Below are 18,327 nucleotides of genomic sequence, written 5' to 3'. Positions count from 1 at the left end.
CACGCTCCAAGCTTTCCGAACTACAGTTTCCAGAAATCTTGTAGTGACCATGCGCACAAGGGAAACAAGCGGGTATCGCAATTTTGTAGCGGACGCTTCCGGGCTCGGACTACATTTCCCAGCAGGCCAGACGATGCGCGTGCGCAGACAACTTGAGAGCGCGCGGGGTGGTAACTTATCTGGAGTCCTGCCTGGACCTAGATTCCACGCCAAATCTTGCCGCTCTGTGGCAGGTAGGAGGCCACTGCTTTCTCTTCTCTCGTCGTCAGCCCACTTCCTAGCTGACCAGAGACCGAGGCGGCAACAAGCCGGAGCCCGCCATGGCCGCAAACGTGAGTGCCTCCTGGTCCGCTGGGCCACACCCAGACCCCATCATCCGGGCGGTCTCTTTACCCGGGTTCGTGTGAGTCCTTTGGAGATCCAACCCTAGTGGGTGCGGCTGTCCCAGTCTCCCTGTTCTCGCCCATCTGTCGTGTCCTTCCCTGCGTTCTTTGGTCCACCCACCCTCGGGCCTCTTGTCTATAGGGATGCTCCCCTCAGTCGGATCTATTTGTGCGCTGCGCATCTCCTTCCACTTAGTTCCCGTCTGGGCCTCTGGGATTCCGAAACTTGTGGAACTTGGAAACCAGAGAGACCACAGAGAACCTGCCAGTCGGTGGGAAGGAAGGGGAGGCGATCCTGCCCAGGTGGAGGTGTCCAGCAAAGGCTGCAGTGACCTCCCCGCCTTTGGGGGTGTGTACACCCAAGCCGAGATGCTGTAGCAGGCGCTGCCGGGCTGAATACCTGGAGACGGAGCATTTTCCCTACCGCCGGCCCTTCGAGCTCTGATTGATTTGGTTAGAGGCCTGGAAGAAGCTGAGGACGGTTCCTTCCAGGCCTCTGGCCTCTTCCCATTTCAACTAGTCCTCCTACAGACCTTTCCTAGTGAAGCCCCAAAATTCATTCAACAAACCGAGCTACACCACCTCCAGGGTTCTGGGTGTGGGAGAAGCTGGTGACTCACCACCACCTATGGTGGAAGCGCCTCTGGAGCCAACTCGGGAGCATTGCCAGCCAAAGGCACGCCCTCTTTCCCTCTTTGGTGGAGTGTCCTTGCCGCCCTACTCAGGCCTGTTATGCCCTCTTCCCAGGCCCCTCCTCTATCCTCAAACCTCCCACACCTCCTGAGAGGCCAGAGTCTGTGTTACTGCCCTAGTCAGCCTTGCCTGGCTCTCTGTCAGGCCCTGGATGGGGGATTAGAAGTCAGGAATGCTGCACCTAGAAAGACCTGACTCAGTCTGTCAGTGCAGAGGGCAGTCAGTAGACTAGCCTGACCAAAGCAGGTGGACTGCTGCCCACCCCATCACCACCACCGTATTTTACAGTCGCTCAGCAGAAGACACCTGCGGAGGGGCTCTTATCCAGCTTAGCATGCCACATACAGCTTGGGAAGGTGCTGGCAAGGGCAAGCTTGGGAGTCAGGACCTGGAGATTCTTCCACTCCTTTGATCCCGGTTCACTCTCGTGGGATCAGTTACTCTGAGGTTTGAGGAAGGCTGCTGGGCATACAGCCTGGTGCATGGGAGTACTTAATGCATGAAGAAAGCCTTCCTCACAGGCTCACACACATAGTCCTGGCAGGCAGAGACCATTTTGGGTATGTTGGGGTCTGACTCTCACACCAAGGGACATAGACACATTTGGTTGTCCTCAGTTGTTGATCCGTTGTGTTATTCTCCTGGGAAGACTTGAACAAACATCCATTCATGCCAGATAGGATGGTGATAGACCAAAAGGAACAACTCTGCCAAGTCCAAAGAGTGTATTGGGCCTACTTACAGGAGCATGGGTGACCTCAACACAGCTACATCACTTAAGTCCCACCCCATAGCACACCTATGGAAAGTGGTCTAGATGCAGTCCTCTTTCTGTCTGCCTTCTAACTCCTGTGTGCTCCTTCAGCAAGAGTGCATATCGCTGGGGGTGGGGCATATGAAGCCAATGAGATGCTAATAGGCCTAATCTTGTGAGGGGTTTGTGCCATAGCTGCCCTGATTTTCAAGATGGCAATGACCTTGTCATGCCTGGAGGACAGAATTCCAGAGCTTCTAATCCTAGCTGGGGACACATTCATGGGACCCACCAAGCAGGGTAAACAAGAAAGATCTTAGGACAGTGGGGTGGAGTGGAGGCAACTAAATTCGGTATAACAACTACCCTGTGCAGAAGGTATTGTCTCCAGCAATCGGAAACAATACCAGAGAAATGGAGCAAAACACCAGGCTCACACATTGGCAGAGCTGGGATTCCAACCCCTGCCTGTGCGTTGCCCAGCCCTTTCATCGCTTGATTGCTCATTGCTTCTAAGCCCAGTGTGCTGGGCATGGGTGTGTGTTACTGGTGTGTGTGTGTGTGTGTGTGTGTGTGTGTGTGTGTGTGTGGCAGAAGGTATTGTCTCCAGCAATCGGAAACAATACCAGAGAAATGGAGCAAAACACCAGGCTCACACATTGGCAGAGCTGGGATTCCAACCCCTGCCTGTGCGTTGCCCAGCCCTTTCATCGCTTGATTGCTCATTGCTTCTAAGCCCAGTGTGCTGGGCATGGGTGTGTGTTACTGGTGTGTGTGTGTGTGTGTGTGTGTGTGTGTGTGTGTGTGTGTGTAAACACACACACATATATATGCACATACATCACTGCTCACTTACCTCTCCCCTAGCCTGAGGGACACCCTCCTGACCTCTCTTCCTCTCTGGGTTCAGGGTTGACCAGGAGGGATGCAGGTCTCCTGCTGCTGTTCCCTGTGGCTGGCTCCCAACATTCAATTTGCATTACAGCCCAAGAAATGAGAAGGATAATTTAGAGCAAAGGGGTCCACCCAGGTTTGAATCCCTACCCACCACTTAGAGGCTATTGATCTGGGAAGATGTCCTAAGCACTGAACCTTGATTTCCTCATCTGTGAAATGGGGTAGCGGTGGCCCCACCCCCTAGAGCTGGCCAATATCTAGCCTGTGACAGATATGTGTTTCCCATTGTGGTCATCCTGAGGGCTGATGGTCACCTTGTTGCCTGCAGCAGTTCTCTCCACTGAGAACTGAGGTTTCAAATGGTGTGGTTCTGGGTGTAGCAGGTATCTAGTCCCCAGCAGACCTGAGCAGCTCGAGGTACAGATGTTCAGGAGAACAGGACATCCAATATGCTTAAAGACTCAAACTCAAATCCCTCTGACCCCCAACCACAAAGGGACCTTAGCTCTCTGAGGTTCCTACCTGGGAACAACTTTGCATCTCTGTGATTTTTGTCAGCACACCCACAGCCTGGGTGGCAGCCCCAGTTTCAGTTATGGAGATATCTGATAATGTTCCTATTAGCTGTAACTCCCACATGGTGCCTATGAAGCCCTGGCACTAAACCATCACCCCATGCATTGGATTATCACCCCCATTTTACTCATAAGAAAGTGAAGGATACACAGCTGGTGAATGACAGAGCCAGAGTTGAAGCCCAGGCCTCTGGCCAAGGTTGTGAGCAGCAGACATACTTCAGGTCACAGCAGGCTGGCAAAGTTACTCCACTGATCTAAAGCTTGAGCTGTGGGAAGCTGCCTGGGCATGCCCATCTGCTTCATCTCCCAACAGCACTCCACAGGTAAAGCAGATGTGCTCCCCAGAGCCTCTCCCTGTCCTACACCATTGCTCTCACAGTTGCCCCAAGGTCTGCCTCTATACCCCTCCTCCAGGTAGCCTGCCTTGATAACGCCAGCTGGAAGGTACACCCAGCACTAGGTCCACTTCTCATTGGACACTTAGCAAACCTGTGACCCAACTGCTCTAAACCCACCTCTATCTCTTACAACCTCACAGGGTACAGCACGACCCACCCAGCCACTGTTAGATTTAAGAGTGCAGAAAAAGGAAGGAGTTTAAAGTTTAGAAATAAGAGAGCCAGACTTGCCACAAGCAAGGAATGTGTTCCTTTATTCAGGGAACCCAGCAAAGGGCTAATAAACCCTTCTAAGGAATGAGGGTATCTGCGATGAAGGGCGGAGCAGTTTGGACTTATATAGGAACTCTGTGGAATGCAGCTACAGGAATTTGCTCAGTGTCAGTGTCCTTGGGGTAATTGAGGGTCTTCTTCCTAAGATTATTTTCTCAGAAGTAGGCAAGTTATCTGATGGCACTAAAGGAGACCGGCTGGCTCTGTAAACGGTCTCTCTCAGTCCAGGGAGTGATCAGTAGATAAGGCTTGAGCAAGGCCAGGCTGCTAATTTAGGTCCAGTTTGGCCACTTTAAGGAATTTATGTCTTTATGACTTCCTTTAATGAAACTTATGGCTCTCCTGCAATTCACATACCATCAGCCACTACTTCTCAAATTTAAATAAAAACACATTTCTAGCCAGGTGGGCCTAGTGGTATATGCCTTTAATCCCTGCACTCGAGAAGCAGAGGCAGGTGGATCTCTGAGAGTTTGAAGGTAGCCTGATCTACACAGTGAGTTCCAGGCCAGCCAGGGCTACATAGTGAGACCCTGTCTCAAAAAGGGGGAGGGAAGGGAGGTGTTTGCTGTCAAGCCTGATGGCCCAATTTCAATCCCTGGGACCCACATGGTATAAAAAGAATTGACTCCCACAGGTTGTCATCTGACCTCCACGTGTGCAGTGTGGCACAGCTGTACCTGTACAGACATACAGCATAAACACACACACACACACACACACACACACACACACACACACACACAAATCAATGTAATAAGCAAACAAAACTTCTAACCGTTTTGTAAACAGCTTGTTGATTCTTTAAAAATTAAACATTTATCTTCCTTATGGGTACTAGAAAGACTGAACCCCTATGCATGCCAGGCAAGTGTTCTACATGCCCAGCCTGCAAATTTCAACATATTTAGAGCTAGTTCTCATTCTGATTTTTCTCCTTCAGTATTCCAGTATCGGTAGCAGGAAAGAACATGTCAAAATTACCTCCGACCCCCAGCCAGGCTTCCTGGAGCGACTGAGCGAGACCTCCGGTGGCATGTTTGTGGGTCTCATGACCTTCCTGCTCTCCTTCTACTTAATCTTCACCAATGAGGTAAGACATCTGGCCTCCCTTGTACGGAATGAGGATTCCCCCGTGTCAGGAACAAAAGCTGTGAATCTAAAGACTGGACTCAAAAATAAAGGCCTAGATTTTACAGGAGAAAAAGAAGTGCAGAGTTATTTAGAATTCTCTCTGCTGTGACATACCTCACTGTAAGCCAGAGAGGACAGAGAATCAGTTTACACACCTGAAAACCTGCTTCAGTCATGACTGAATTCTGGTGCTCATATGGGTTCCTGGGAATCATTTCTGCCTCTTTATAGTGGATTTGTCTTGGGCAGGTCCTTCCCTATCGGGGCATATATGATCCAGCAGTTCCAGTCTCATCCAAACAGCTTAGACATCCCAGAGAAAAGAGGAGCCATCTCTTTAAATCAATTTAGCAGAAGTTACAAGTATTTCTCAGGTCTTGGTTTAGGTCTTAGTCCTTTGGGAACACATTCTGGTTGGTCAGGCCTAAATCACATGATTTTGGGTAGTGGTTCAGCTTGGCCTTTGTAAATCACATGGATAAAGAGCCAGGGACAGTAGAAGGGAGAGGGAAATGTAGAGACAGGATAGGTACAGGGCAGAGATACACCAGCCATTCCCAACATGCAGTCAGTGCTGAGATTGATAAGGGTTGGTGAGAAGCAGCGAGGTGGTGGGGAGGATCTGCCTGGCAAAGTGGATGTGGGTTCCAGTCCTGAGTCTCCACTTGCTAGACCTCAACAGTAGAGTTGGGGGATGGATCTCTAGTCACTGAGACCCAGCCTGCCCCATGCCCTCAGCAAGCATGGATGTCTAGCAGCTCCTGAGTTATTGAAATCTCTACTCCACCCCACTCACAGGGCCGTGCACTGAAGACAGCCACCTCACTGGCAGAGGGCCTCTCTCTCGTGGTTTCCCCTGAGAGTATCCACAGTGTGGCTCCAGAGAATGAAGGGAGGCTGGTGCACATCATCGGGGCGCTGAGGACGTCCAAGGTAGGCTAGATGACTTGGGGCTGGGCTTTGGAGACAGACCCATATGGGTATGGTTGCACACCCTAAAGCTGTGTCAGACATATCACTTCTCAGTCCCGACGTCTTCACCTGTAAAATGACGTAACGGTGAGCTTTAGCCCGTCTGGGTGAGAATGTCATAAATAGGTGCTCTTGGGATTATGACTACCATGTAGCCAGTCTGCTTCTTGGGGCTTTGCTGGTGTCTGAACATGCAGTACATGCCTGTATTATAAGGTCAGGGTCACAGGTATTGTGTTGGGAGCTCAGGAGGGCTTTGCCCCAGGCTCCTCACTCTCAGCCCTGCTCCTTGCTTTTATTTCTCCTGCAATCTGGCTTCCTCTGAGTTAGGGATTCTGGACCGTGTAAGCCTGATCTTTATTCTTTTGGTATGTTTGATTCTTTTTGAAGCTCCTGTCAGACCCAAACTATGGGGTCAATCTTCCAGCTGTGAAATTGCGGCGGCAGGTGGAGATGTACCAGTGGGTAGAAACAGAAGAGTCTAGGTAAGGACCAGGCATGAGGAATCACTGAGGTGAAGAGCACAGATATCAGGATAAGGGACTGGCTTTCATGCCATTTGACCAAAATCAAAGCATAAGATCTGGTATTAGAAAAGTGTCAAAGTAGCCCAAGATTGGTAAACAGTGACCTTTTATTTGGCGGTGTCAAGAATCCAGTGCAAAGTGGCTCAAAGCTGAAAGGAGGGGACTGCTCAGCTCTCTCACCAGGGACCTTCCTCAGTGTACAGCCTGAGGTTTGACTCAAGTGGTGTCACTAGAATCATTGTGGCCCTCCCATCACCAATCCCTGCTCAGCTTTACCTGCATTAGTCCATCTTCTTTCTTTCCCACAGCAGGCACAGTGCCTTCCCATGTAGTTTACATCCTATCATAAGCCCAGGGAAGGCTCTCTGTGGCCAGAGACGATCACCTGGAGCCAGGGCCGGGCTCAGCCCCACCTGGACCACATGGCCAGTGAGGGGTAGGGAGTGGTCAAGGGAGGCTAGAGAAGGTCCCCCCATTGCACTGGACTCTCCCAGAGGGAACAGTCAGATATCTCTCTGGGCCCGAAGCTAGGTGCCTTAGGGTAAGCCAACAGGAGGCAGGTGTCAGCTAGGCTGAGGGAGCATATCCTTCCCAGCAGGCCTTCCAGAGATGATGCCTGCCTGCCCCATGGAGGCTGGGGAGTGCATGTTCCTGAGCCCATGAGGTTCTGCTCCATGGTTGGGGACACTGGGTCTTGAGGCCACTTCTATCCAGAGATGCCTGGAGACCAGATAGCCTTGTGTGCCTGAGCTGACTCATGGCTGCCTGTGCTTTCTCTGCAGCGAATACACAGAGGACGGGCAGGTGAAGAAGGAGACAAAGTACTCCTACAGTGAGTACCAGCCTATCAGACCCCCGCATGTGCCATGAACATGCCATCTCTACTCTACCCTCGGCTGGTGACAATGAGCAGCACAGTGGAACTGTGGGGAGGTGTGGCAGATGACAGCACCAGGCATAGTTTCTGGGTGCCAGTCCTCAGAGCCCCACAGGTCCACTGTCCAGGGAGGCCTCAGGAGCCATCAAAGGTTGTAAGGAAGTATGATAGGAGGACCATGAGACCACTCTTACCTTGGAATCTGAGTTGTTCCTTCTTTCCAAGCAGACCCCGAATGGAGGTCGGAAATTGTCAACAGCAAAAACTTTGACCGAGAGATTGGCCACAAAAACCCCAGGTGAGAGGTGGGTCTAGGCATGTATCCAGCCTGGCCTACCCATTACAAGCACTGGCCTCAGTTTTTTATCTGATTAATGGGTTGAGATAATTCTGCCCCAAAGTCTGGTGAAAATGTGGGGTGTAGTTTTAACACCAAACCCTGTGGTGGCACCCGCACAGAGCAAAAGCTGGCTCTTGCTGACCCTCAAATAAGTCAGCACAAGCCTTGGGTGAGGAGCTGAGAGATCCTTGTACAATGTAGTGCCCTTGCTATTGTCACGGGTGGGAGGACGTGGCATTTGTTCTGGGCCTTAGGATTCCTCAGGGAAGGTCTCTCTGTGGCATGGGGTTATAATTAGATGTGTCACTTGGATGTGGCTGGAGCAGGGGCATGTGCAGTCACAGCCAGGAAGAGGGTCAAAGGTCAGAGGCTCCCCAGGCTAGAAGAGGTATGCAGTCTAGGGAGAGCCCATCTGATGGCCATGGGAGGGAGGGACAAGGTGGTAGATCTAGGTAGGAGAGGTGAAGCCCTGGGTGACAGTTGAGGTGCTCCACCCAGGGGAGGGAAGCAGGAGCCCCTGGGGATGGTGCTAAGCCTAGGCTATGTCTGGACTTACAGGAACCTCCTGGGTAGGGACCCTCCCCAGCACACACAGCCCATAGAGACCAGTCAGCTCCCACCTTGGTGCCCCATCGCTGACAGCTCCTCTTTCCCTCAGTGCCATGGCGGTGGAGTCGTTCACAGCAACAGCCCCCTTTGTCCAAATCGGCAGATTTTTCCTCTCAGCTGGTAAGTCTTGGGCCTTCTACAGAGGTGCCTGCCCTGGGGTCCTGACCTTCCCTTGGCCCCTCCCAGGCTGTGGCCCCAGCACCAAGCAGGCCCTCAGCCCTCGGTGTTGGTGTCAGGCTAGCCGACCCCCATCTCATACATAGGGCAGGGGCCAGAGGGAGGTGAATCCTGAGGTAGAACCCCACTCCTCCCGGTTTCTCTAAAGCCTGGGTTTCCTAGAAATAATCATAGGTACTATACCCTCATCCCACTGCTCTGGGTGTCTATTCTGAGCAGATTTTGTGGCAGAGCCCTGCCTCAGGCAGATGTCAGCCAGGAGTGCAGACAAGTTACTCCCTTCCTTCCTTTTCTCTAATCTCCAGCAAGTCTACATTTGAGCCCTGCCCAGTCCAACTCTGTACCAAAAGGAGGGAGCACATCACAGGCACCCCAGTGAACCTAAGTAGAAACCTTCAAGGTTTAAGGTGGCACCATCAATCACAGTAACGCTGTGACTCCATCCCTGGGCCAGCCTTAGGAGGGTAACAGTAACTCACTTAAGGCCCAGATAGCCAAGATAAGGGAAGAAAGGCAAGTACCTCTTGCCCTGGTGCTCTATCAGCTTTGCTGCTCAACTGGTGCCTGCTTTGCAGAGCAGCCCAGCGTAGATGTACATGGATGGATTCCGAGGTGAGGTGGGCAGAAGCCAAGACCATTTTCAGATCAAGGGCCAGACTGGCTGGGCAGGAGAGGGCATGAAGCCTTCCTGGAGGATCAGTGACTGAGATGGGCTGGCATGGGCACAGGGAAGTTCTGGAAGAAATGGAGTCAGGATAGGGCACTGCTGCTGGCATGGTAACATACAACTGTAATCTCAACACTCAGGAAGCTGAGGGAGGAAGATCACAAGTTTGAGGCCAACTTGGGCTACATTGTGAGACCCTGTCTCAAAATTTTTTTTAAAAAGGTGGGCTTGGTGGCATAGGCCTGTAATCTCAACACTTGAGAAGTAAAGGCAGGAGAAGCAGGAGTTCAAGATCATCCTCACCTATGTAGTGAGATTGAGGCCACCCTGGGCTACAGGAGGCTGACTCCCCTTTCCCCCTAAAAAGAGTACCCTCCAGATGGGAGGGCCATGTGGGCAAAGGCCCGAGGTGTGGGCTGGGTGGCAGTCTGTGGCCAGGTAGGCCAGGATGTCAGGTTGCAGGGAGGCAGGGGTACTCCATGGAGCCCCTGCCTCTGAGCACTGCTTCTCTCAGGCCTTATTGACAAGATTGACAACTTCAAGCCACTGAGTCTGTCCAAGCTGGAGGACCCCCATGTGGACATCATCCGCCGAGGAGACTTTTTCTACCACAGTGAAAACCCCAAGTACCCCGAGGTACACAGAGGCATGGACTGCTCAGATGGCAGAGGCCAGGGCCTTAGAGTAGCACTGAGGGCAATGTGTGCCAGCCATGTGCAGACGTTCAGTTCAGCCAAATCCAGGCTACACTTCGCCCAGTGAAACTGGAGATGGGAAGGCCTTCTAGGGACAGGACAGCATGGTGAAAGGTGTGGGATGGGAAGGCCAGGTTCAGGGATTTGATGGCATTGCCATTCCCTAAGTTTTCTCTTCACTTCTACCCCTAGGTTGGCGACGTACGCGTCTCCTTTTCCTATGCAGGGCTGAGCAGCGATGACCCTGACCTGGGCCCAGCTCATGTGGTAACCTGGTTTCCTAGGGGCAGACTCCAAGTCAGGGGTTCACCACTCCCTGGGCCCAGACACCTGGGGTGGGAATGGTCATGGCCACTTGGCATCTCTGGAAACTCAAGTGTACTCTATTGTATAAGCAGTCGGTGCGCTCTTGAGCATTTTCCCCATAGCTGTCCCTGGACCCTAGGCTAGGAACCATAGTCCTAGAGTTATTCCAGTCATGGGCAGCTCTTCCCCTGATCATAATATATGATCTGTGAGTACTTGGTCTTGGTTCCTACAGATAGTCAGAACTCCACTATAGGGCCTGACCTAGGAGGGTGACAGAGAAGACTCTTAGGGCTCAGGCAGCCAAGATGAGGGAAGAAAGGCAGGTGATTCAGACTTGGTCTGGCTGCCCCATATGCTCTGCTACTCAGCTGTTGCTTGCCATGACCACCTGTCCTGCCCACAGTAGCTCCCAGTCTGGCAGAGCCCTTTCCTATGAAGCCCCACCCCATCCCCTGCTCTTTTCCAACATGGGCTTCTGCCCAGGGGCCTCCCTGGAGCTTGGAATGAAGCAGTTGAACCAGAGCACTAGGGGCTGCCTCCCATGGAAGATGGAGACAAGCCCCAAGTCTCCTCACTTCCTGGCTGGAATCTGCAGGTTGGGTTGTGGGTCTCACCCTGTGCCTCTGCCTGTCTGATGGCCCTACTCAGTTCTAATACTCATGTCTCTGACCAGGTCACTGTGATTGCCCGACAGCGGGGTGACCAGCTTGTCCCATACTCCACCAAGTCTGGGGAGACCTTGCTGCTCCTGCACCATGGGGACTTCTCAGCAGAGGTGAGTTGCCGCTGCCTTGGCTGTGTGATGAGGGACAGGCACATCCTTCTCTGCTACCTGGCACTATTTAAGAAGCTCCGCTGCAGAGGCCACCACCAGTGCAGTGCAGCAAGAAAAAGAAATAGGGTGGCAGCCTCCCGTGCAGGGTTGTGCAGGGCACTGAGGACTGAACGGTGAGTGGAATCTGCCTCCTCAGGTGGTCAGCCTAACAGGCAGAGTAGCGAGAAAGACCTGAGGTAAGGATGGTTGTGCAGAGTTAAGGAGAATAGCTGTGCCAGCTTTTCCAAAGAAATGGGTTTCTACAGCCAGGGCCTATGACAGAGGCTCTCATAAAGAGGACTATCCTCAAACACCCTCATTACTGGGCACCAGGAGTACAGGGGACAGTGTGGGTAGTGAGGGGCCTCTTCACCCTACTGGGCATCATAACAATGCAGGGTTTGGAGCTGGGATGTCAGGATTGAGTGAGTGAGGGGAGTACCTACCTGCACATAGGTTCCATAGTCCTCTGGGTGTACCTTTCCTCAGTTGTACCCAGTGCTGAGGAGGAGGGATCCTGATAAGTCAGTTCTGAAACCTGAGGTAGTCTCCCTTCCCCGGTGGGAAGTCCTCTTCAACAGAAGGCAGTGCTGATTCTAGCTGTTAACCCAGCAGGTTTGTCCCGGCTCTTCTTTATGTGCTTTAAGAAAATTGCTGGGGTTTCATCCACAACAGCCAGAGCCACGGCTGCAGGCTGTGGCCCTTATATTATTGGGCCTTCAGCTGTCCTCTGTCCATCCAGCTGCCTTCCTCCCAGTCTCCATCCCAGTGGGTGGCAGTGTCTGGGCCCCACCTTCTCCTTGTACCTGGCCAAGACAGGGTGTGGTAGGGCTGGTTACCAGTCTCAGGGTGGGGCTGCTGCCTCCCAGCCTGGTGGGCCATGAGTCACCCTAGGGACTGATCTAAAATTAGGAGGCCCTTTTCTCTTTCTCAGGGCTTTTGTCTAGCCCCTGACTTCCAGCCTTCTCCGGCAGAGTCCCGGGTCTCAGAGCTGTTCCTCACAGAGTGGCAGGTAGCACGTGGCTAGTGAGGGCCAGGAGGGAAGGCTTGACCAGGCAGGTGGGCCGGTAGGCACACGGAAAAGAAAGCTGGACCCCAAGTCAGGTTGCCAGGACTCCAGGGGCAAAAGAGTACAGGGCCCAGACCAGGACACTGCTCACAGCCCCAATCTATCTCCTACCTGGCTCCATCTCTGCCTCAGACCTTAAGCCAATCTTAATCTCTCTGAGCCCGTTTCTTTACCTGTAAAATGAAAAATGTTAAAAACACTATCTCGGCATCTTGTGTGGTAGCTCTTCATGAAGTCTACACATCATCTCTGAGCATAGGATATCAGGAATGGTCCCTGCTCTTGAGAACTTAGTTAACTGCCTGTGCTGAGGCTATAGGTATATGATGTCACTTAACCACTTAGAGCCTCAGTCTCCCATCTGTAGAATGGGGATAAGGGTTCCTACTTTCTGAGTTTAGGAATCAATTAAGTATATATGCAAAATACTTAAGGCAGTGACACCTAAATATTAAGACAAGTATTTCCCATCTTTCTGTGTTGAGATTGGGGTAGGAGGGTACTGATTTCAATCAGAGGTCAGGGAAGCCTGTCAAAAGAGGTGGCATTTGAGCCAAGACTGGAAGAAAGTACAGAGCTGCCGGGTGGCTGTGGGCAGTCTGCATTGTGAAGGCTGGGTGTGACAGCACACTTGATCCCATCTGACACAGCCAGCCATGGGCCCAGGGCCCAGGCAATAGGTCAGAGGTGGCACCACAGCTGTGTGATGTGGAAACAGGATGGGGTGAGGAAGCAGGGAGGCAGTGGGGCGAGAGCTAGTGTGAGGGCCCCAGGTGAAGGATGGTGATGGCATAGCTCAGGGGTGGACAGTGAGGAGAAAGCTGATGGGGTTTAGGTGGCAAGGAGAGGGCAGTCACACCTGACTCCCAGGTTCCAGCATGTGCAGGTGGAGAAGATGGAGATGCAGGATGGGCTGGAGGCTGTGGTGTCAGGCATGCCAGGAGGCCGGGGACAGTGGTTAGGAGGTGTAGGAGCCCCAGCCTGTGCGCCTAGAAGCAGTCCTTATGAATAGTGTTATAAGTCACAGGCATGTGGCAGTCACAGGACTCGTGGGAGGTCCTGGGCAGAGTGGATGAGACAGCCACAGAATACCTGCATATAGAGTCCAGGAAGAGAGGCAAGGACAGACAAAGTAGAGGCTGAAGGTGGCCTTCCTCCAGGTGGGGCCACAGGCTAGACCACAAAGATCTCTTATTCCACACTCTTGTGCCACAGGCCAAGGGAGTTAAATGTGTGTGAGAGGTTTTCCCAGGTGTCTTCCTGTGCTCTGTAAGAAGTGGCCAACAGCCTCTCAGCACCCATACTGCTGGCTGGGCAGGCTGGTGCCACCCTGAGTCCTATGCCACCTTGTCCTGCAGGAGGTGTTTCGTAGAGAACAGAAGAGCAACTCCATGAAGACATGGGGCCTGCGGGCAGCCGGCTGGATGGCCATGTTTATGGGCCTCAACCTCATGACTCGGATCCTCTACACCCTAGGTATGTGTGGAGGGAACAGGGGAGCTTATGGGGCAGGTCGCTGGACCCCCGGCGTGGTGTGTGCGGGCACCCCGGGGTCTCCGCCACACCTGGCTAATCCCGGCGTGAGTCTGGCTGCAAGTGATGTGGGGAGCGTGCCTGGGCTCCTGGGCGCACTCACTCTGGATGTGGCCCAGGGTCAGGTGTGCATGCACTCTCCCACCGTGGTTCTGGTCCCGCTGGCTAGCTAGTGGCTGGCGGGCCTGGCTGGCCGCGCCTCTCTGGAGACAGCAGGTGCGCAGACTTCTCTGATGCTGGCTGTAGCTGATAGCTACACACTTCTCTGGAGCGGAGAGCTTCCTCTGCTACTAGAGTATTATCTAGTCGGAATCCCGCCTCTATTACACCCTTGTACCCTTCCTCAGGATTGCGGAGTTCCTGGCCAGTGAACTCCACAGGGAAGAGGCATGGAGGCGGTGAAAGCTGGGGTATCCGTGGGCCGATAATGGAGGAATAGTGCCCTCCGGGGAGACTGGATCACAGAATTTAGTGTTACAGCTCAAGACAAGTGGCTCAGCTCAGTCGGAATCCTGCCTCTATTACACCCTTGTACCTTTCCTCAGGATTGCGGAGTTCTGGCCAGTGAACTCCACAGGGAAGAGGCATGGAGGCAGCAAAAGCTGGGGTATCTGTGGGTCGATAACTGAGAGTGCTGCTCTCCAGTGAGATCAGGTCGCTGGTAGTAAGACACAGGACTCAAGGCATGGCTTAGTCTGTGTTTACAGCTTTATTGTATCTCTGCTCCTTGCCATCCAGCCCTCTGCTGATCCAGCTTTCTGGGACCCAATCTCCGGGACCCAGTCTCTGACCCGATCTCCGACTATTAAGAGAAGACTAGCATATTTATATACCATGGGGGTAGTGGTAAAAGCTTTTAGATACTTTGTGAGATATTCTATTTACATGTGGAAGTGGGTTTCTGCTAGACTATTGTCTACCTGTAAAAATCACACACAGGAAGGCATGGTATGCATAGAGCCAAAGGCCATGTTTATGTCAGGGCATTTGTGGCGGCCACTTCAAAGGGAGAGACAGGAAAGATGCCAGAAAGCACCTTGCTATGAAAAGGAGCCCGCGGCACCTTCCCGAGCTGCATGAGCTGTCCGGTGTGAAGGGGCTTCGACTTTTGCATAACAGAGGTCTCCCAACAGGAGCTGGCCCTCCCTCTTGCTGCCCTGTGCCTGTCACATTGTAATGGAAGTCTGGCCAGTTCCAGTTCTCTGCCCACAGGCTCATCCCTGAATAGCCATGGGGAAGAGGCTGGCCAGCCAATTGTGTGGGCTACACCAGCATTTGAAATCTGAGTCAGAACTCTGGGTACCTGAGCCATTCCATTCCCAGCCTGAGCTTCCCTTCCTGACTCTTGCATGAGAGTTTCATATATGGAAACACCTCAACTCAGTAGCTGGGCCAGGTTTGCAGCACCCATCAAGTCTTGGGCCCTGGGAGAAGCTGCTCAAGTGGCCTGATGTTGGCACCAGAGAGCTAGAGTTTGAGTGGCTTAGCTTGGTTCAGGGCCCATCTCCAGGAGGCGGAGCATGTTCAGGCTAACACTGTTGATGCAGATGGTCTGCTCAGAAACTTAGCACCTAAGCCTCTGCCCCAGTGTGTGTCCTCGTTCAGCCTTCCTGTGGTACCAGCGGAACATCTCCCCAACTTAGATTCATCCTCTGGGTAATGGTGTGGTTGGAGCATGTCCCATTATCAGCAGAGTGGGGGCCAGGAGCTCCCTCATTTATAGATGGGAAACTGAGCCCATGCCTTCAGGCTTTCTCCAGACAACCACCACCTGAGCACCAGGCACTTCCCAGGCCTGGGCCTGAGCAGTAAGGAAGGACAGAACAAGCACCGTCCTATGTAGGCTTGGTGCACCAAGACTCAATGTGAGGCTTTTTGCTTTCCTCCTCTGACCTTTTACTTCCTCACCTGGCAAAGAGGGGTGCGGTCTGGGTTTAGGGAGCACCGTGGCCTTGGGGCCTTATGGTCTTTCTTTTCCCCACAGTGGACTGGTTTCCTTTCTTCCGAGACCTGGTCAACATTGGCCTGAAAGCCTTTGCCTTCTGCGTGGCCACCTCACTGACCCTACTGACCGTGGCTGCAGGCTGGCTGTTCTACCGGCCACTGTGGGCCACCTTCATCGGCTGCCTGGCCCTGGTGCCCATCATCATTGCTCGGACCCGGGTGCCAGCCAAAAAACTGGAGTGAAGAGTCGGGGTCCAGGTATCCCCTCAGCCTGCCCAGCACTAGCCGGAGCAGGCCATCTATGTGCCTCCCTCTTCAAGGGGCCAACACTGGCAGCCTGTGCGTAGGGTTCGGTGTTTGCTAGCTTGCATCTTCTCCACTCTTCCTTGCCAGAACGCAGCTTTGTTGGGCAGAAACAGCTTGAGAATAGACCCGAGTACTGTCCTGCTTCTCTCTCCCTCTCTGGCTCAGCAGGTGTGGTGGGTCTGTGTACTTTATTCCACTGTCAGATGACCTGTTGGTGGTGAAGGGCTCTGCCTTCTCACTGCCTGTTTCTCATCACTGAAGCCAAGGGCCAGGACTGTCATAACCATCAGCAACACCTGACTCCAGAAGGCAGCCCTCACCCAGTGCTGCTAGCCACACCTGATCCGAAGCCAGAATGCACAAGTCTGCAGGTGGAACTTGATTTGGCAGAAGGAAACACTGAAGATGACAATCATCCAGATGACAATCATCCTGTGGAGGGCAGATGTCTGGGGTGCAAGCCCTGAAGGCTCTGGTTCTGTTACAAAGCTCTGGTTCTGTTACTCCTTCGTGTGTTCTTTCTAATCTAGGGAGCTAAGCTATGACTAAAACACCTGACTGTTGCTGTCAGGTGAGACTTAACTCCCAGCAAAGAAAGGTGTTAAGTTGGGGTGTGACATAACTGCTTTTAGTTACCTCAGTTACTGGGAAGCTTAGCGATGGGATGCTTTTGAACAGTTAGTCGAGTCGTTTTTCCACTGGGCTGCGACTAGAGGAAAGCGCCTAGTCATCCTCTGGCATTGGAGGCTACCTGTTCATTTGAAGGTGGCTTTGAGTTTGTAGTAAACTGGTAAGAGAGCTCCTTCATACCAACCTCCAGTCATCCACAGTCAAGAATCAGGGGACTAAGTCTTGCTGAAAGAGGTTCACGTCTGGCCAGGCCCAGCCCAGCCCCTCTCCATGGAAATGCTTTTGACCTTGGCACTCCAGACTCAAGTAGTTGCTGCAAAGTGGTTCTTTTTGTGTTTAATGGCCATCACTTTGCTTACTCCAAATAAAATCCACCCACACTAATTCACATATTTCTAAGTCCCCAGCAATTACATGCTTTGAAAGGTGCTGCAGCCCTATCTTCAGAGATCCCTGGCTCACGCTATCCACATTTGCAAACTCTTGCGCTGGCTGGCAGCGGTTGCTTTAGCAAGTGTTTGGTAGCTGAGTGAGGTGCTGGATCCTTGGAAACTAAGAGCTCCCCCACACCCCACTCCTGTCCTGAGGTATCTGCCTTTAATTGGGATTCGTGGTAACAATGCAGCCGGGATGGCTTATCTGGGTTCAGGATTCCAACAGTATTCACTGCTGCACGTGGATGCAATTGTATCTAGTATCCAAAAGGAGACTTTGGGAAAACACAGTAATATTGACAGCTGAATATTAAACCTTGGGATTCAGTTTGTGTAAACCTTTCCTATATGGGTTTTACCTGCCACTTCAAGTGTTCTTATAGAGCAAGTGATGGAAAGAATAATTTGAAACGAATGAGATTTGTATTCTTGATATTGTTCATTAAAATTTGAAATAAGTTTCTGCCTATCTTTTGGTATAGAACCTTGCCATTAGCCTGTTTTGGGTGGGGGTTGCTGTTATATTCTTTTAAGGAATTCAGCCATCAGACTTGTTAAGAACTGTATGAATTTTAGTCAATTCAATCCCACACTGCTCTTAAGTGGTCTCAATTGTTTTAAGAAGGGGAGCTCAATATCCCTAGCTCTCAAAGCATGCTTTGTCTTGGCTTTATTTAAAGTAAATGACTCATGCTTCACAGACCTGCAGAATGTGCTAGAAGTGGAAGTACGATGTGGTGCAAAAGGCACCGTCTATTGAGTGGCACACAGACACAGCCTGCCTGATTGGCTCGTAGTGTTGGGCCAATCATCTGTTGTATTTGTAAAATGGGGACAATGCCTGTCACTGCACAGGGCTGTCATAAACTCAAGTCTGAGTGCCTAACATGTGGGTGCCCACTTCATCACTTCCCTCCTGAGAAAGGCTGCTAAGCTCATGGACAAACTTTCCAAGCTACCATTTCATTCCCATCCGGTCTCGTAGCCCACACCTGCCTGAACAGGTCACATCTCCAGACATGGAGGTGCCGAACCAGAACCCCAGAGAGTAAATCACCTGCATCTAGGAAGCTTGTCAGGCTGGAGTATAGGAAGTGTAAGAATGTGGTTTCCATGGCAACCCCAATCTGTTTCTCTACCAGAGCAGTCCAGCATATGAGTCACACCAAGTGTTTTGTTTGTTTGCCTTGGTAGGAGTGACTCAACATTTTAAACACTGCTCAAAGATGGAGAAATAGCTCCCTCAGACACACAGAGGAAAACGCCTCAGTGTGCAATGAGTTAGTTACCAGACTCCATGAAAACCAATGTAAG

At 52.1% G+C, this 18,327-nt stretch overlaps 1 protein-coding gene across 1 annotated transcript; it reads left to right on the top strand.

Annotated features, from left to right (window-relative positions):
• The first annotated feature begins 141 nt into the window (after window positions 1–141).
• Window positions 142–17,472, top strand: Tmem43 (transmembrane protein 43). Its single transcript, XM_008854941.3, has 12 exons — window positions 142–332; window positions 4,920–5,069; window positions 5,909–6,043; window positions 6,473–6,567; window positions 7,392–7,441; window positions 7,715–7,784; window positions 8,485–8,555; window positions 9,794–9,915; window positions 10,167–10,241; window positions 10,957–11,058; window positions 13,525–13,642; window positions 15,684–17,472. Exons 1-12 carry the CDS (start codon window positions 321–323, stop codon window positions 15,884–15,886), a joined length of 1,203 nt encoding a protein of 400 aa, XP_008853163.1. The 5' UTR covers window positions 142–320; the 3' UTR covers window positions 15,887–17,472.
• Window positions 17,473–18,327: the final 855 nt, after the last annotated feature.

This window comes from Nannospalax galili, unplaced genomic scaffold, assembly GCF_000622305.1.
Source record: "Nannospalax galili isolate Female #2095 unplaced genomic scaffold, S.galili_v1.0 scaffold406, whole genome shotgun sequence".
Taxonomy (NCBI): Eukaryota; Metazoa; Chordata; class Mammalia; order Rodentia; family Spalacidae; genus Nannospalax; species Nannospalax galili.
Note: the sequence above shows the minus strand (reverse complement) of the source record. Positions and strands in the feature narration are given on the sequence as shown.